Source organism: Nipponia nippon, unplaced genomic scaffold (assembly GCF_047370975.1).
Source record: "Nipponia nippon isolate SJK-2023a ecotype South Korea unplaced genomic scaffold, ASM4737097v1 scaffold_30, whole genome shotgun sequence".
Taxonomy (NCBI): domain Eukaryota; kingdom Metazoa; phylum Chordata; class Aves; order Pelecaniformes; family Threskiornithidae; genus Nipponia; species Nipponia nippon.
Window position 1 is genome coordinate 5012840 of NW_028262348.1, and position 19811 is coordinate 5032650.

Below are 19811 nucleotides of genomic sequence, written 5' to 3' on the forward strand. Positions count from 1 at the left end.
TCTCACTTTCTGCTGGGTCTTTGTGCTCATCCCGGCTCTGAAGGTGCATGCCAGAATTTTCTTTTTCTACCCTTGCTGCTAAAGGCTTTGCAGGTTAAATCATACCCTTGCAGGTGAATTGCTGTGCTCTCCTTGTCTCTGTGGCTTTTGATGCCTTTGTAGCTTGAGTTTGGAAGGTGGTTGCCCTGATACCCTAGATGATTTAGCTGTTGACTATTCAGGACTAGCTTGATTGATAGAAACTTCATTTTGCTTGTGTGCTAAAAGTCATCTTAATTGGAAAAACTGCACCGTGATGCCTAAGTGGCCTCCTTATGTGTATTGATTTCGTTCCAGACTGAAGCTTTTCATTTCATTTGAATTTCCTGCTGCTTGCTGTTTAGCTTACTTTAAAAAAAAAAAAAAAAAGCTTGTCACGTTGCTGGGTGGTGATTCCTGGTAGGTTTTTTTGTTTGTAGAGTTGAGCTTGTAAAATCTTGCGTGGCCTCTTGGGAGCTCTCGTTGTAATGGCGCGTGGGTGGGCGCAGTGCCATCCGGCAGGAGCTGCTCGGTGGGGTTTTCTCGGCCAGCCAGGTGCAATGCCTGTTTTCCACCCGGTTGGTTTCACAGGGACAGTTTCCTGAATTAAAGCTTCTAATTAGAGTATTCTTTCCAAATGGCGTATTTAAAGCCTCCTGTATTATTGTGAGATCTATGAAGACATCAAATCTTACTGCTAGCGAAGCTTCCCTGCAGGACGTGTGCTTTTGCTTCATATTCCCTACTCTGAACCTGTGGAAAATGATAACAGCTGAGTAATTCTTGAAGATTTCCTCTGCAATACCCTCCTCTGGAGTGAGGCCCGTGGATTTAGGAACTTCCAGGAGTCACACAGCAAGAGTTGGACCATTTTAATTACCTTTGATTCTCCCTCTTAGGTAATTTTTTTTTTTGACTAAGTTTTCTGGCCGAGTTGGAAATCTACAGTGCAAAGGTGATGCCTGTGTTGGAAAGCAGTTTAAGCATGGCAAAACTAGTCTAGTTGGCTCGCTAATGATCAAAACTCTTTCTAAACTGCCATGGCAGGCTACCAGTTATAGATTTATCATTATCTATAATTAGCATGTCTGTGCAGGAGAATCTAATCACCTTGAAGAGATAAGTGTTTTCAAGGAGATTAGAGAGGATCTTTAGGTAAGTATTAATTCATCAAAGATTGGCGTTGGATCTTGTGATCGATGCTCCAGATGAGGGTTCTCTTCTCCAAGCAGCTTTCTCATATTTTGAAGAGCTCGAGTTTCATGTTGTCTCTTCTGTGGGTTTGGTCCATAGCCTGTGACTTGTGGGTTAGGTGTCCGAAGAGCCTTCAGCAGTACTTTCTGTGGTCACATGAGGTAATAGCTAAAGCAGTGCTAAATGGAGAAGAAAAAAACATTTCATGCTGTATGTGATTTGGTCATTGTTGTGATGTGAAAAGCTTCTCACCAGAAAGCAGCCTTAGCTCCCCTTGCCAGGTCTGCTCTTAAAGGATTGATGGGTGCCTGGGGCAGTTCAGCTGCCTTGTCTTTGTTAGCCTGCGAAGGTGGAGGGGATGGGCAGCCCATTTCCCTGGAAAAGCTGTTTCCCAGAGCAGGATTCTATACTAGCTTTGTTTATGCAGCAGTTAACTCTTGGTTACCATTGTAAGGTCTTGCGTACAACTCGGAGGTTTTTTTTTTTATCCTGCTTCTTGTACTGAGACTCCGGCTGAAAGCTGAGGTGGTGAGTGCAGGTGGGAGCTTCAAAGCCTCTGCTGATACTAGAGCTGTGGAGGAATTGAGGACTTCCAGAAAAGACCTCTGGGAGCCTCTGTCTGACCCCTGCTCAATGTGGAGCCACCCGATGAGGTTGCTCAGGGCCTTGAGCTGCTGAGGTTTGAATGTCTCCAAGGTATGAGATTACAGAGCTGCTCCGGCCCCCTCTTCCAGTGTTGGACCACCCTTGGGGGGAAAAATGTTTCCTTATATTTAGCTTGTGCATAATAAAATGAGGAGAGAGATCTACTCTCCTAGAATGGTTTTTATGATAGCTTGTCCGTCTGCAGACATAGATGTAGCTGAATGTCCCTGACTATTTGTCATCCTTGGGGTGCTGGAGGACACAGGTTTCAAGGACAGCCCTGTAGCTGCATGGTGACTTTGAGCTACTTATTTTTAAACAGCATTTTAATAATCAGTGTTCCCAGTCATCTTGTTTTCACATGATACTTGCTTTATCCATATGGTGCTTTGCTGTTGGTCATTGTTCATCGTTTGCCCATTTTTGAGGAAGCTCCTCTTCTGTGCTCTGTAACTGGGGAGACGGTGCTTGCATGGCTCCATCGAGGCATGGCACGTCAGAGCAGCGCTCGAGTGCTGCCGTGGTCCGCGGTGAGCGATGCTCTTTGCTGGGCTGCTTGTGGCAGGCTTGGTTGCTCTGCTCCTGGTTTAGTGCTGCGGTGGGGGAGTCGGGCTCACTTGACTCCAAACAGCAACTGCTGCTGATGCTGCAGGAGGGCATGGGAGGGAGATCTTAGTCCTTATGGGTGTTTTCATCACAGCCTGATTATTAACACCATATCAGGATTTTTATATCTGTTCCTTCAGTTGTAGTATTCTTTCCAGTTCTGCTTGCTGGTTGCAAACCACCAACAAGAGCTATGAACTATTTTGATACTTTTATTTCTACCCATATAACCTTAAATTGAGTATACTGGACCAAGTGCTTCATTTTATGAAACTGTAGCAGAAGTAACTGGTTTGTCTTGCGCAGAGCTAAATTTTGAGAAGGGCAATGCATTTTGGTTTTGTGCGGTGTGACTGCAGCCTGTATTGCTGTCTCAAGGTTGATTGCATGGTGAACTTCCAGGTAGTGTCACTCGCACTGCAATTTTAGTTCCTGGAGCTGTTTGCAGGTACGGAGCATGTTTATGGGCTCAGCTGCTTGGATACTTATGGGAGAGTAAGATGCCTGTCACCCATTTCTGGTCTCAGTTGTTCCAGCTTTTGTTGCTGGAGAGCACGTAGGTGTTGTTACGCCTTTGCTGTAGCCTTCCTGTGTTGTCCTCTGCAAGAGCAGGGGAAGGTTACTGCTCCAGTCCGGCGTTTCTCCCACGCGTTGCTGGTAGCTGCTGCTCAGCTCTGTCTTTTGCAGCTGAGGGCTTGTGTGGGCTGGCTGCTGCTTCGTGACAGCAGTGGCTTTGCTCACCTCTGAGAAACTGTTGTCAGCCTTCAGGTTGGTCTTCTGTCAGCGCGTGCTGCTGGGCACGCTCAAGGAGCGATACGGCTGTCTCTTCTGGTCCGCGCACACAGAAGTGACTGGTATCGCCTGCCTTTTGGCTGTAGCTCCTGTGCCTGTCTTTTTCCAGGGTAATACGTATTCAGTTCTGACTTCTTTTGCTCCAATTACAGGTTTAAATTTATGCTTGCATGGTCTGTCATCCTCTGTACCCACAGTGAGTCAGTGATGAAGGAGCTGATCTTACTTGTCAGAAGTAACGCGAGAAACCTTCCTTGCAGTATCCCTTTTAACCTACCTGTTTTCCTCCGAAGAGGAGTTTTCAATCAGTGCAGTGTGCAGTGTTCAGAGCACTGTAACTCGCTTCTGAATGACTCGGGCTTTCGTTATCTGTAGGTTGATTTTTACGTTGCAGCAAGTCAGACTGTTGAGCTTCTTTTCTGTATTGTTTTGTGCTTATGTATAAATTGCATTGTAGCTGGGTAACTTATTCGGATAATTTTTGGTAACTTAAGTATGCGGTAATATCAGAACCCTTTGCTTCTTGTAGTTCTCTTCAGATCTAGTGCTGATGGCCAACAACTCAGGTCGTCACCCTGAAATGTGAGTTGTCCCAGCCTGCTATCTGGAGGGCAGGCAGCTCGTGTGGCTGTAACATCCTGGAGATTTGTCCCCTAAATAGGATAGTGCTTCAAAACTCGACCTGGCTGGAGGTGTTAAATTTCCCTTCAGGTCTTCATTATGCCGTTCAATTATTTTAATTGTTCCTATGGCACTTTGGCAGGGATCTTTCTACGTTTTCTATCAGCCTTTCTTTGGTTTCGATCAAAAAGCTTGTTTAATAATTAATGACTTAATATTTCTCTGTCTGACAACTGCAGGCTGGGCAGACAGAGTTAAAGCTGGAGGATAACAAAGCTGGTTGTGCTTATTGCTGTTGGGTCAGCGATTGCTGACTCACACAGGCATGTGTGTGAGGATGCCAGTGCTGAGCCTTCAGGCTATGTACGAATCAACTTCAGAATTAAAGATGCAAATTGAAAGCATGGTACTAAGGGCCAGTGGCATGATTCGATTGGCAGTGGCAGCCTGGGGATAAAAGCAGAACAAATCTCCTCCTTGGTCCCGTTCCAGGCACTTGCACAATTCACTTCATCTTTGCAAGCACGGGCTCCTGCGAGTACTGGGTTGAAATGTGGCTTGTTGCTCTTGGTCACCCTGGCATCCTGCTGTTACCAGGTGATGTTGCTCATAACTGTAGGACATTGCTGAACTGCTGGGTTTGTTGCTGCTTGCAAGTTATGTCGTGCAGTTCGCAGTGCTTACATGGGCAGTGATGAAATTTTTGCAGCGTAAGTGGTATCGACTGGCTTGCGTGTGTTAGAAATAAGTTGTTATGTGCGTGTGCCCTGCATCCAGCAGTCCTTCCTTTCACACTAATTTGGGCTGAACTATCTTTCTTCCCTGTTTTTTTTTTTTTAATCTTTTATTGTACTCTTCAAGGATATTTTTGCTTTGAAATCATGACCAGATAGATGTATGTCCCTACAGTGACTCAGGGGGAGGTCCTTCATTCCCTAAAAATAGTCTTAATTCTCCAAATCTTTCTAGATGGAAGAACACTGTCTGTGCACACGCAGCAGTTTAAAGCAGCTTCTGCAATGCATGTGAAGACAAATATGGTGCGGTGGGAGTCTGTGCCTTTTTCTTTTCCTTCTTTAACACAAAGCAGTGATTCTTAATCTGTTATTAATAGCTAGAGCAGGTTTCTGCGAAGCACTTTATAAGGAACAGAGCAGGAAAATGTTGTCCTTCACACCTACTGCTTAAGTATTACTGCTATATGCATAAGACCACCTTATTTTAGGCTTGTTGATTGTTACAGATACCTAAACACTGCAGCTGCGTGGCCTTTCAAAGAACAGCAAACCACTTCTTTCCGTGGCATAGCTTTCGGATGTGGTAACAGGGGCTTGCAGTCGTAACCCTGGCCTGGCAGCAAACCTCCTTTGGGAAGACACTTGACCTCCTCTTGCCGGGGCATGCATTCGGGTTACTTGCTTGCTTCTTCAGGGATGCTCCCTGCGGCGTTCGGTGACGATGGGCTGTACGTGCAGCCGCGTTTTCAGAAGTACAGTGTTGGATGCTTCCCAGCTGACTTGGTGCTTTGTGCCTGTCACTCATCCGAACACAGGATTAGACTATTTGTCAGAGCAGAAAATATCCATGGCAACTAATTCACCGATTCTGTGGATCTTCATGATTTTTGAAGTTTCTCTTTTTCTGTGAAATGCACAGGGGTGGTTCCACAAACTTTTTTTTTCAGGTCTTCTGCAACTGTCAGGAGTGATGGCTCTTCTTGGAAACGTGTGAAAAATACACCAGTCCCAGTTCAGAAGACAGGGTGAGTTTGGGTGCATTTGGCTCCAGAATCAACATGGGTGACTGAGTCATGGTCATGCCAGTAGGACAGAGATGTGCCCCACACATCCAGATGGAGTGTGCATGAGCGGGGATTACATGATTAAATAAGCACCTTTTTGTCTTAAGTATGTGGAGATGATGTGCAGCAGATGGGGGTGTCACCTATGCCTGCAGCTTGGTAAGAGTTAATGAGGTTAAGTTTTGGCATTTAGCTTGAAGTCCTTTTTGAAGGCATCCAGGTGCGAGTGCTTGGGCGCTGTTGCATGGATAGCTGTGGGGCTGTGTACTTCAGAAGCCCCATCCTTTATTTTTAAAAGAGCAAGACCTTCAAGCTTTGCTGTTTCCAAGCGTGTGTGTTACTGTGACTGGTGCTGGATGCTGTTTATTTGCTGTTTATTGTTCCCAAGTTACCACTGGGGTGTTCTCCAGCAGAGCTTGTGGAGCAAAAACTACTACAGGTTTATAGTGTGTGGTCAGGTGAAACTAATATATGGCTTTATTTTATTGAAGCAGTTTTTCCTTTTCTTGTCAGTTGGGTGTCTCCGTGGCCTGTGTTGGTGAGAGATGGCTGCAGGCTCCCCAGCTTTGAATCATTCCTGGGATGCAATTTTTATAAGCAGGAGGGAAGAGAGTACTCAAACCAAAAGTAATTTTACAATGGTACAAAAGGTGACAGTCATCTTAATCCCTGTATAATTTGTATTGAGCATGCACGGCATGCTGCCGGCTCACATGGCTGAATTGTATGGTACTTTCGTTGTCTTGTGACAATGTGTAGGACCGCCTTTTGAAGGTGGTGTAGTGCTGATGCTCACAGTAGCCATATCCTGTCAAGGATTGATTAGGAGTACTGTGTAGCTTGATATTTGTTAGTGTGTAGTGTTTGAACCTATAATTTGATTTTTTTTTTTTTTTAGACAGGATAAGATTACCCCACATTAGTCCTGGTATTTGCTTTATAATGTCTTTATTAATGGGTGAGCGCACTCACAGCCAGTCTGTGGCTTGATACCAAATGGAGCAGGGAGGTTGCTATGCCAGGAGGCAGGTCTGGATTTCAGAGGGACCATGGCAGGCTGGAGAAACAGGATGATGGGAACCTCATGGTGTTCAGCAGAGGCGAATGCAAGCCCTGCCCTGGGGTAGCTGGCTAGAAAGCAGTTTTGCAGAAGAGCCCTGGGGGGTCTGGGTGGACAACAAGGTGACCAGGAGCCATCAGAGGTCAGCTCTCTCTTTGGCTGTGTTGGCAGGAGTGCAGCCAGCATGTTGGGGGAAGGGAGCATCCCCTCTGTTCAGCACTGGGGAGGCCCATCTGGGCTCTGGGTCCGGTTTGGGGCTCCCCAGGACGATGTTGGAGCGGTGAAGGGATGTAGATGTGCTCAGCCTGGAGCAGAGGAGAAGAAGGGGAGACCTCATTGCTGCCCACAGCTACGTGATGGGAGGGTGCGAAGAGGACAGAGCCTGGCTCTCCTCATGACAGGATGAGGCAATGGGCTGGTACCAGAGCATGGGAGATCCTATGTGGATGCAAGAAAACATGTTTTAATTGGGAGTGGGGGCCAAATGCTGGGATAGGGGTCTGGAGAGGTGGAGAAAACTCTTGACTATATTCAAGCTGTGGCTGGACAAGGTCCTGAGCTACCTGATCTGGTTGCTTCTGCTCAGAGCAGGAGATTGGACCTGAGGCCTCCTGAGGTGCCTTCCAGACTCAATTAATGTACCATTCTGACATTATTTGGTTTCTGACTCTTAAAACTTGGTAAGTTTGCCTTCAGCTCTCCGGGTACTGATGGAGGATGAAGAAAAGCCATGTCATGTCTATGGCTTGCCCTGGCAGTGCTGGGGGAGCACCGTGATTCCTCTGTCTGGACACTTCAGGCTGTTTCATGGACTCCCCCACTTCCATGGCACCCCGCACTGTTTCTGCTACAAGGTGTTCACAGTGCGAGACCCTCATTTATTCTCTCTTCCCCCCCCCCCCCCGATTCATGTTCCAGTGCCAGTATCGGGGACAGGCAGCTACAGCTGGGTGCTGGCTTTGGGGAGGGCAGGAGAGCTGCGTCAGCAGACTGCCTGATGGGAAGAGCTGCATGGGGAGGTCTCCAAATGCGAAGTGAGGAGAGCTGACCGGGGCTTGCAGAGCATTGGGGGTGTACAGATAACTGGTGGTTTACTCCATCGTTCTGGTCCTTGCGTTGTACCTGCTCCATTTGCCCTGTGGGCGGGAGTCACATCACAACCAGGGGAGGTGGGAAGGGACAGGCTGCAGGGTATGTCCGCTGCCGTCTGGGGCTCTTCTGTGCCTCACGTTTGGAAATGAGCAGGATCCACTTATCAATCTGAAGAGCCACTCTGGTGAGGAATCGGGGTGCTGGTGCTTTCAGCACAGCTCGAACAATGCAGTTTCACCGTGAGCTCTGTGCCCGTTCTAAAGTTGATTTTTTAATAGGACTGAGAGTTTGCCTTTGTAAAAGCTAGTGTTGCTCCTCCAGCCCTTCCAGCTCTCAATTCCTGCACTGCTTGTGGCTGTACTACTTAAAAAAAAAAAAAAAATCAATGCAGTTTTATTCTCTAAAGTTATAATTTGGCCCCTAAATTGAGGGAAGGACTCCTGCCTGACACTGGGACAGCTTGAGAATTGGCAAGCCAATACAAATACACATCTGAAATTTATGATGTGATTAAACTGTGCTTTACTGGTATATCGTGGTTTTATTAGTTAAAGCTTATGATAAATGTAGTGTTTTCCTGGGATGCTTGGTAAAGACCTGGTTGGGTTTCTGATCCCTTTAGGAGTGGGATTTGCTTAGCAGCTGAAAGACAGAAAGTTTAGCATTTTCTTACCTGTTTGCTTTTGCCTATGTGGTCTCTGGGATGTCCCAGCTGTGGTGCTGCCCTTGAACTGTTTTCCGAGGAGCCTGCATTTTTATGTAGGTAAACTTCGAGTGTGCACTGGGTGAGGCGTATGCCTCTTTCTCTCTATCCCTTTCTTTTACACCACAAGAAAAGCAGTGACGACTTCTGCTTTGAAGTGGAAAACCTATGGATGCAAGCTCCTTGGAAGTTTAGTTTTAAATTTGGAAGTTGACTTGCAGAGATCTAGCAGGTTGTCCTTTGTTGCCCTGTAATAAGCCAATTTTTTCCTCCTTACAGCCTGTAGGCATCAAGCCCTGAATTGTCACTTCTAAGTACCTTTAGACAATGCAGCACTGTATCTCAGCACAGATAAGGTCTGTAATTACTGGATTGGATTGAATTCTACTTCGCATCTGCAGCCCTAAGCTGCCTTTACGGTGCAGTAATGAAATCTCTCTCTGGCTGTCCATATCTAATATTCTCGATTTTTGGGGACGTTACAGGTTAATGTATTACTTGTCATCCTCTGCTTTCGAGACAGCATAAAGCATGTGCCGTGGGAACCAGCCTGATTTCATCAGGATTTTTACATTTGATTTCCAAGTGCACAATATCTGTAACAGGCTTAATGATTGTGAGAGTCAAATTCTGCCGTCAGTGTAGATGGGGCACTGAGAGCTTTAGGGAAAAATCCCTATGGATGCTGCAGGGAGGCGGTGACGCCTTTGTAGCGAAGCACTGGGAGGGTGGCAGTGGAGCTTTCCTATGTAACGTGGCTGCTGTGCTGTGGGTTTCTGTCCTGGTTTCAGCTGGGATAGAGTTAGTTTTCTTCTTAGTAGCTGGTAGAGTGCTGTGTTTTGGATTTAGGATGAGAATGATGTTGATAATGCACTGATGTTTTGGTTCTTGCTGAGCAGAGTTTACACTGGTCAAGGACTTTTCAGCTTCTCGTGCTCTGCCAGGCGCATAAGAAGCTGGGAGGGAGCATAGCTAGGACAGCTGACCCAGACTGGCCAAAGGGATATTCCATACCATATGGCATCATGCTCAGTATATAAGCTGGGGGAAGAAGGAGGAAGGGGGGATGTTCAGAGTGATGGCGTTTGTCTTCCCGAGTAACCGTTAGGTGTGATGGAGCCCTGCTTTCCTGAGGATGGCTGAGCACCTGCCTGCCGATGGGAAGTAGTGAATGAATTCCTTGCTTTGCTTTGCTTGCACGTGCGGCTTTTGCTGTACCTATTAAACTGTCTTTATCTCAACCCATGAGTTTTCTCACTTTTACTCTTCCGATTCTCTCCCCCATCCCACTGGGGGGGAGTGAGCAAGTGGCTGTGTGGTGCTTAGTTACTGGCTGGGGTTAAACCACGACAGTTTCACAGGGTAAGGCTGGATGGTTGTAACAAGCATAGGAGCCGCATCATCTTTAACATAGTGTGGTTTTAATGTTGTTATGAACTTGGTCCGGGGCGTTTCCATGGTGAATATTTACAACTTCTGTAGTTTTAGGAAGGAAGAATTTGTAAAGTAACTGGCTTAAATGCCAATAGTAAGCTGGCTTTTGATCATAGCAGGTGTTACCCTGAAGCAGGGCATCGTCAGAGGTATAGAGGGAATTATATTTTTGTCTTGCATTCAACACACCATTCTTTACATTTTTTTGCTGTTTTTTATTTGCCTTGAAAAGGAACTAAGTTAAATCTAGCAAGCCCTTTGTCCCATGTGTCATATAAGTAAACTCCACTGTTACCATTAGGTGTATTTTTAATTTACAAATTGTGGTTTATTTATGGAACTGCTGGTTTACCTGTGCTGTTGATTTTATATGCAACTAATCAAGTGTTAATAAACCACGGGGGATGTGTGTTACAGTAAACCACATACTGCCAGCAGGAATGCCTTTAAACATCTTCCCTGCCCAGACAGGACTATGGGATAATGCTTTGTTGATCAGACTTTTGTGCTGCCGAAACCTGGGATCGATACCTTGCATTGTGGTTTGCAGCAGGGTGTACGTGGCTTCAGGTCGCACATCGTCTTGCTGGGGTTGGAGCCTAAGATGAGCAGAAGACTTGATGGAGAACACGTTGTTAGGTGAGCTCGTGCCTCCCTTCTGCTGCCACATCAGTAGAGGTTTCCTGGTAGGAATTACTTCAAGAAAATTTACAGTGCATCAAGTCTGGCATCAAAAAAACCCTCTTGGCTTTCCAAGGAGCATTTAGAGGACGTGTGAGAGTTGCATGTGAATTGTTGATATTTAGCTTGCAGCATGTGTCTGGGACTGCTGCCTTTGTTCTCCTCTATGCTGAGTGTGTCTCGGTCAGACGAAGGAGAACAGTACGAAATGCAAGACCCAAGCCTGTTGTCCTGGGACCTACCAATTGAGATGTGGTGGGCTTTGCTCAGTGTTGCAAAGCTGTCTTTCACCCTAAATTTTTTTACTGTAGTTGCTAATGGGAGAAAACATGGGGAGGTTTGTTGGCTTTGTATGGAACTAAAACGAAGATAACAACATGGTGGCAATATGTGGCGTGTTGAGGGCACGTTTATAGCCTGAGGGATGTAAACCTAGCAGAAATACTTAAAGTCACTGTCCTGTTTCAGTGCACTCCTGTGACTGAAATTAGTGAAGGCACATCGTACTACTTGGTGCAAAGTGCACCTTTTACCTCTTTAATATAACCTCAAGAGCAGTGATTCTGCTGTGGCAGATCTCTATAAAAAGAATCTGCTCCCACGTGCAAGTGTTGTAGTCTGAACAGCTTAGTTAAGTCTTAAGCAAGCATGAATATGATGTGATCTAGCTTGCTTACTTGGGAAAAGAGCATTTTACTGCTTTTTCACTGGTGTGTACTCCTTAACATGTTGATATGGGACCATGGGAAGATTTCCTACAATGGCCTGCCTTTTCCCTGTTACAGCATTTCTTCTTACCTCTGTTAAAATAGAAAAAAAAAAAAATTGAAGATTTAAACCCATTTTTCTTCTTGCACCTTCTTACAAGAATAAAGAAATAAAAATGGGCAGAGAAGGTAAGAAAAATGAGTTTTCATGAATAAAACCACTTTGGTGTATCCTGGGAAGAAAGGAGGAGGATGAACACAGCTTTATTTTTCACCTGCATGAAGTTACACTCCGAAAACCGACTAAGCAGCGGGCTGCTTTCCTCTGCAGCTTAGCTGGGGTCTTCCTCCCCCCATAGAAGACTCACCGTGTCCACCCCGCAGTGCTTTGGGCTCCTTTGGTGGGCACTTCCCAGCAGCTGAACCTGCCGGGGTGAGACCCCCCAGGGCTGAGTGTCCTTCCTGGCGTCTGCTGGAAAGACGGGGGACATGAGTGACTGTCCTGCCCGCACCTTCTTGGATTCGCTTACATGGACATCGAGGTGCTGGAGCATGTCCAGAGAAGAGCAATGAAGCTGGTGAAGGGTCTGGAGCACAAGTCGTACGAGGAGCGGCTGAGGGAATTGGGGTTGTTTAGTCTGGAGAAGAGGAGGCTGAGGGGAGACCTTCTTGCCCTCTACAACTACCTGAAAGGAGGTTGTAGCGAGGTGGGGGTCAGTCTCTTCTCCCTAGTAACAAGTGATAGGATGAGAGGAAACGGCCTCAAGCTGCGCCAGGGGAAGTTTAGGTTGGATATGAGAAAAAACTTCTTCACCGAAAGGGCAGTCAGGCATTGGCACAGGCTGCCCAGGGCAGTGGTTGAGTCCCCATCCCTGGAGGTATTTAAAAGATGGGGAGATGTGGTGCTTAGGGACATGGTTTAGTGGTGGACTTGGCAGCGATAGGTTAACGGTTGGACTCGATGATCTTAAGGGTCTTTTCCAACCTTAACTATTCTTTGATTCTATGGGGGAGCACGTGCATGCAGAGGGTGGCTTTTAGACCAAGTTTGGCCTTTCTTGTATAGAACCTGCCTTAACGCTTTTGTATAAATGTTTGGTCTTCAATATATTATACTTGAAAGCTATGCAACAGAATTAATCTCTCTTCTGTTGGCTGGGGAAAACGTAAAGCTGTGAAAAAGCTTCAGAGAACTGTTTTCCTTCTGGGGCTGAGCTGTGCTTGCCAGTATTTGTTTTCAAAGGTGTAACTATCCCTATCTCATGCCGTACTGGGGGAGCGTGCATCAATATGCTGATAGCTGTTAAGGCACACGGCAAATGTCTTTCTGCTTTTCCTGTTTTCGCTTTTCCTTTTTCTGCACTGGCAGAGTAACTGGCTGTTGCCCCTGTGTATGTTAGCTCTTTCCTTGCTTCATCGAGTTTAAATTGTCCTAATTAGCAAACAGAAATCTCTTTATTCTGTCTCAAGCAGTCTAATTATGAAATTGTTAGAGAGGCAGAGGAGGCAGGCGTTTAAAGAAGGTAAGCGTTTGATGCATCTCCTATGGAAATGAATGTTGCTGAGGTCTAAAAATAAACTGGTCCCAGCCTTGTCCCTTTGGGAACTGCTGGACATGAGCTCTGGGGCACTCGGGGACGGAGGTTTTTAATGGCCTTTATGAAGCACCAGGGCCTGGACCTTCAGTGGGGCTTTGGGACCTGCTGGCAAAACCCTTCTGCTTCCCAAAAGCCTGCGCCACGGGGTGGGCTGGGGTTGGTCGCCTGGCCGAGCAAAGTGCCTGTTTGTGCAAAACATGGTTTTACTCGTTAATTACTTGTTTGCCTTTGTGGTACACCAACAGCAGGCTTCTTTGGAAGCTCCTTGGCTTCCCAAAGTGGCTGCTGAAATGAAAGGTAGTGCCTTTGGATAAAGTGTTGTTGCTGCTTTTGTGGATGTGAACCTTGCCTGTGCAGAGGAGAGGGATGGGATGGCAGCTGATTATTCCTGAGAAGGTGTGAAGGTGTCCTGTGAAGTGCTGTCTGGGACACTAGAACCTAGGCTTGACTGTAACCAGAGGAGCACGAAACTGGTGAGAGCGGAGGGCAGGTCTCACACTGTGCCGAAGCAGCTTGAGTATTTCTGCTTTAAAAAACTCCAAGCATCTTATTGCACCACGGAAGTTTTCTTGCAACACAGTACACTAAAATAACACTGAAAGTCTGGTGTGAGCAGTTGGGAAATTCGTTTAAAGCTGTAACTCATCCTTGTCTATGCGTGAGAGCAGTCCCTTGTGAAGGTCATTGACCTCGCCTTCCCTCTTGGCCATATGTTTAACTCTTCTGTTCCTGGTAACCCACAGTCAATATCCATAGGATTTTTTGCAGCAAACATATAGCCCTTGAACACTGATCCCAACGCAGAGTATTGGCGTGACTCGGATCCCCAAGATAAATTTCTGGAAGCGCCCATACGTGCTTTGTACGGTTGTATATTTCTGCATGCAGGCTAGAGGGAATGGGGTGTCCCTAGTGCCAGAAGCAGTCCGATTGTCTTTCTGGCATTTACTTTGTGAAGGTAAATACAGTAACGCAGTCTCACCTAGTGCTTGCTTGTTTTGGAGTTTTGTCACAAATCGTACGGTACAATATAAATTATATATAATAATACAATATAATACTGATGATAAAATATACATGATACAATTAATTTATATTGTATCATATATGTATGCGATTTATGTATATATATAAATCCTACATTTAATACCTTGCTCTAACCATTGTAACTTTTTTCTATGCTTCATCCTTGATTGACCCTGATAAGCAGTGTTCATCTAAAGAGGTTGATGGTAAAGAAAATATAACTGCTCAGGAAGGGGTCTCGAGGCACTGATGCTGAAAGACTTGCTTTGGGCATTCGGTCTTGCAGGTGAAGCAGCTGAGATGTGCCAGGTCTGTCCAGAAGTGGTTGGCCAAGGTCACTTGGGCGTCTGCAGGATTTGATCCAAGAGATCTGCCTGTCCGAGTCACATGCCAGTAAGCAGTTAACTCTCGATTTCTATTTTAAAAAAAGCTCTTGGCATCTCCAGTGGCTGAAAAGCCAGCTGCCAAATTTTTTATTTTTTGGGTAGTGTCATAAGGAGTGGGAAAGATCTTGCATTGTGTCACACTGCCCCAGGCACTCACATTGCAGGCATGTTTTAAGTTCCTGCTTGCATTTTCCCCTCTCTGTTTCATCAGTTCTTATGGAAAAAATCTCTGTTGACTGGATTGCTAGCCCTGCATTCCTCAGGAGTGCATCCTCAAAGGATAATTTGATCATTTCATAGATAATGGAAATCATGGAGGTACCTTGTATACATAAGTGTCTCTTTCAGTTTTCAAGTTAACGCTCCCTTCTTCTGCTCGGACTTATGGCCTCTACCCAGCAACTTGAATCTGTTCAGAAAGGCAGACAGCTGTGTACACTGATCTCTGAAGAACAGGTAATTGCTACCAAAAGTAGGATATGCTGGTTGTGGAGCTGAACACATTTTTTTGTCATGGAGTAAAGTTTCTGGGTGGTTGCAGAATGCTTCAGAAGTTGCTGTTGTCCGCTGACATTGAGTATTTGCCTTGAGCAGAAGCAGCTGCTCGTCGTGTTTGGTGAGAAAATGCAACTGAATGAACTGCTCTTCAAACCTGCGCTGGGCGCACACCTAGAAACCGGCCTTCACACTGTATGGTACATAAACCTGTAGCAAGGCAATTGCTGAACTGAGGAGTTCACACCAAGGGCTGAGAAGCAACAGTTAGATCGGGCTTTAAATGTGAAGTTTTAGCTTTGTCTTCTTGTGCCCAGGCCTTACAACAGAGGAAGAAGTATATCTACGCAACCATGTGGGCTTTGCATCTAGATACCTATCCGCAAGAAATATTTCATACAGAAAGAAATTCTGCACTATAATTTTAGCGTTGTTTGAAAGTTGGCAAAAAGTCAGAAGTGCTATGACTTTCAAGTGATGTTTGAGGTCACAGACCATAATTTGTGCAGTGTCTCTGAAGAAAATTTATTTGGTAGTGAAAACATTAATGTTCACGGTAACTTGCATAAAGAGAGCTGCTTGCGCCCATGGAAAATTCGTGGAAGCAAGCTCTTCTGTCCACACTCGCTCTCAGAAAGGCTGGATAAGTCTTGTGCTCAAAGCAAATATACCCCTCAACTCTACAGTCTGAACAACCAGGGTATCTTTACCAGTCTGAATATCATAGGTATGAAAGTACATCGGTGGGGTAGGAATAAAAATTGGGTCTTAATGTTGACTCTGCTGTGCCCTATGCACTCTTATGTTCTGGGACATGGTGGTGAGAAAATACAAACATGAGCTGACTGTGGCTGATCTTTATTCTGATGATTTAACGCAATTCCCAAGGGCTGAAGGACTTTTAAGTAAAAACTTAAAAGCAGAGGCTGTAACAAGAAGAATTACTGCTTCAGGCTCTTATCTGCTATATTGCATTTATTTCAGCGTTCCTGTGCAGTAAAAGCATTTGTCAAATTAACCTTGTGTATGGTCATTTGTTGTTTGTTCTTGCTTAAAAACGAGCCACCAAGCATGTAAGTCATGCATCACTCAGATCTTAGTATAAACTAACTTCTCTGGAGATGATGGGATCTGGACCAGACCTTCCATAAACTTCTAATTGATGCAGTAAACTTGGCAGCAGTACTGCTTGCAAATCTTGGTGGGTTTCTTCCCCTCTGGATCTTTAACATTTTTGCTTGGAAAGTAGTGAAAACAGTAAACTGGGTGCTTCCTTTGGCATTTTTAGAAGAGGCAAAACGAGTTTCTAACAGGGTTCCCTTGAACGCTGCGCGTGTGCCTGCCTCCTGCGAAGCTGCCAGCATCCCTGCTGGGCTGTGAGCTCCGGGCTCTGTCTGGCAGTTGTAGTTGGCACTTTCTTATACATATTTGTAGTTACCAGAACGTACCCCTGAACCGAGGTTTTATCTTTGGGAACTACGTCTAGGCAACTAGTCAGCGAAGGGCCTAAATGTGGAGGAAATGCAGTGCATTCAAAACGCAGGTGAGGGAGCGCCGATGGTGATACTGGTGTGCCCGGTGCTAAAGACGACTCTCTCTGTTTTCCTCAGAAGCTTTTTGTCGTCGTGCCTGATGGTGTTACAGTCATCAGCATCGTCATTGCAGGAGATGCAGCTCCGTATGCAGAGCCCAGCTTGCTGCAGCCTTCCCCCTGCCCGGCCGTACAGCAATGGCTTTGCTAAAGCTGCTGACCGTGTGTTTTGGATTTTTCGGATGAGAAGGGCAACTGTGTGTGATGTCTGCTGTATCAGCTGTGGGCTGACTGCTGTAAATGGGACGCTTAGTACTCTGGTACACTCTTACGGGGTTTCCTTCTGGCCAAGTACTAGGATATTTTCCCAACCAGATACGCTTTGCTTTCCTCGCGCTGAGTTCCTTTACAGCCTTTGATTCTGTTTCTCCTGGAAGGGAAGGGGTAAAAGCCCTTTTTGGGAGGCTGTGCAGCAGTATTATGTTGGAACAAAGCTGCGGTTACACGGTGTCACGCCAGCATGGAGAGCTGCTCTTGCCATACAGAACAAGGTGATGGCTCACGCTGGGGCGTGGGTGAAGCCGCTCGCCCAAACCAGCGGCTTGAAGAGCTCTTTTTGGCTGCCTTTGTTTACAGGGCCGGTACCCTTATCAGCTGGGGCCACCGCCAGCCGCTCCAGAGGTGGAGAGGAGATAGCATGATGTGGTGGGAGGAGTGGGAATGCTTACAGATAACTCTTTTTTTTTTTTTTTTTCTTTTTCTTTTTTTTTTTTTAAATTTGTTTTACTTTTTCCTTTTTTTCATAAAAAAAAACCCAACACAAAGTCCCTTTGCCAGACCATATCTTGCGCTTGTTGATACCTGCATGATGGCTTAGTTTTCTTCTTTCTGACCACTGCTGAGGTTTCCTGGCAGAAAACCTGCATTGTGCACATGGCAGAGTCATAAATGTGTTATAAAAGCTAATCCTGAAGAATATGCATCTGACTAGATTGCTTTCAGAGTATCCTTTTATTTGGGGTGGAAGTCTTGTTTGTGGGAGCACTGTAGAAGCAGACCATCCCTTTGGGGAATGAGGGGAAGGGAACTGGGGCACGTCTGCGCATTTTGATGTGGTTCTGCTGTTAGCAGTAAAAGCCTTTGTAAGTCTGTGCATTTTTACAGGCTTTACACGCTGTTTTCTCAGGAAACAAGAGGCCCTATACTCGAGCACCCTGCTTGGATATAATATATATTTGGAGGAGGTTGCCCGTTGACAAGCCAAATGGGACTAGCTGCGCTGTTCAGCCATCTAGCCAGCAGGTCTGCTGCACTTTTATTTAAGAAAAGAAGCAGGGGGGAAGCCTGGGTGTTTTCAGAGATGTCTCAGCTCTGTAATGTTGTCGGTTTTCTTAGCCTGACCATGTATTAAATCTGTATGCTTCACCAGCAGTGAGTTTTCTGAGACTCGCTGTTACATCGAGGATGCCTGTGATCTGAAAGCGCTAACGTTCGCAAAATGTGCTTGTGAGATTTTTGCATTAAACCTCCGTGGCACTGTGTCAGGGGTGAGCGCCGTGCCTTGTCCTACACTGCAGTGGTATGGATGAGGCTGTCTTTCTGACAAATCACCTTCCCTGAGCTCCCTTGTAGTTTTTTTTTTTTTCTCTTTGTGAAGCCTGGAGAGACAAGGTCTCTTTGTAAATCATAGAATCGTCAAGGTTGGAAAAGACCCTTAAGATCATCGAGTCCAGCCACCAACCTATCACTGCCGAATGATGCGAAGCAAAGTGTCTTCCAGGTTTTTCCTTGCAAAGGCTTGTCCTGCACTGGGGTAGGTGTTGCGGTAGGTGTTGAGGCCGCACCTCGAGTACTGTGTTCAGTTTTGGGCCCCTCACTACAAGAAGGAGATCGAGGTGCTGGACCGTGGCCAGAGAAGGGCAATGAAGTTGGTGAAGGGTCTGGAGCACAAGTCTTACAAGGAGCGGCTGGGGGAGCTGGGGTTGTTTAGTCTGGAGAAGAGGAGGCTGAGGGGAGCCCTTATTGCTCTCTACAGCTACCTGAAAGGAGGCTGTAGCCAGGTGGGGGTCGGTCTCTTCTCCCAAGTAACAAGTGATGGGACGAGAGGAAACGGCCTCAAGCTGCGCCAGGGGAGGTTTAGGTTGGATATTAGGAAAAACTTCTTCACTGAAAGGGTAGTCAGGCATTGGCACAGGCTGCCCAGGGCAGTGGTTGAGTCTCCATCCCTGGAGGTATTTAAAGGATGGATAGATGTGGTGCTTGAGGACATGGTTTAATGGTGGACTTGGTAGTGACAGGTTAACGTTTGGACTCAATGATCTTAAGGGTCTTTTCCAACCTTAACGATTCTATGATTCTAAAGTGGCAAAGCACCGGAGAAAGGAGTGTGAAATCCAGATTCATTTGCTTACTGCATCCATCTATTTACAGGAGAGGTTTTACAGTCAGATCAGCCTTAAATCCTTGCTTGTGCAGTGTTGGCTGAGGCTCATCGGTGTTGGGTCCCGCGTGCGGGCAGGGGCTTGTCCCAGAAGCCCGCTTGGGAAGCTGCTGGACGGGTCAGGGCAGGGAATATTCCCGTGACCTGCGGAGACGGTGGGTGCCTGAGCTGCGGGCATCCCTCTGGCTGGAGAGGATTGCAGCCTGGATTGCAGGCTTTTTCCCTTAAACCTGATTGTTACTAATCTGTGCCCATCCCGACTGCAGCCAGTTGCAGATTAATCGGCCTTTAAATAGAAATAAATCGTATCTTTTTGCAGAAATCTCAGTACAACACTTGCCATATGCTTGTTAGGGTTTTGTTTGTGATTTGGTAGGTTTGGTGAAGGGAAAAAGAGGAAGGGGGAAAAAAAATCTCAGCTGTTTGTCACGCGGAGCTTGCGGTTTGAGAGCCATGCTGAACCAGCTTGTGGTGCGCTGAACGTGAATACTGCTTACTGTGCGAGCTGGGAAAATACCTCCCGAGCCACGTGCCTGCTTTCTCTTGGGCATTGGTGTTCTGGAATTGAGTCGTCGTAAAAATCCTTTTTCCTTGAACCAAGGGAGAGTAATAACCCCAAGAGGTTTGGTGTCCATGCTTACATTGCTTAACTTCAGGCATGTGAGCTTTTTGGCCTCAAAATAAAAGCAGTTTTAAAGTGCTTTTTGGAATTTCTTACGCATGAAAGTGAATGCAGAGATTTCACTGGCTTTATACCCCCAATTATTCTGAACAAAGGACGTGCAAAATCTCGGTTTATTAGGAAATGTGCCATGAAGCACTTGCGCAGACAGGTTTCTGTAACCCAGCTATGGGGCTGCTCTGCATGAAATATTTCAAATGTTCCTGTATTGAGGACGGGATGACGGTGAAATCGAGCACCAGATTTCAGTGCGGATGAACTGCTCAGGCTCAGAGGACCCCGAAGCGGCGGCGGCGCAG

At 46.2% G+C, this 19811-nt stretch overlaps 1 protein-coding gene across 6 annotated transcripts in view; it reads left to right on the top strand.

The window, feature by feature from the left end:
- OSBP2 (oxysterol binding protein 2) overlaps nt 1–19811 on the top strand; it is a 132684-nt gene that overhangs the window by 2525 nt on the left and 110348 nt on the right. For 3 of the 6 annotated variants that reach the window (XM_087768830.1, XM_087768833.1, XM_087768835.1), the window contains exon 2: nt 5561–5638. The exons of 1 other annotated variant lie outside the window; for it this stretch is intronic. In XM_087768830.1, coding sequence (XP_087624956.1) covers nt 5561–5638 — 78 coding nt within the window. Of the gene's footprint in view, nt 1–5560; nt 5639–14264; nt 14372–17276; nt 17693–19811 lie in introns of those variants that run through there. 2 more of the 6 variants (XM_087768836.1, XM_087768834.1) reach the window with 2 other exon arrangements.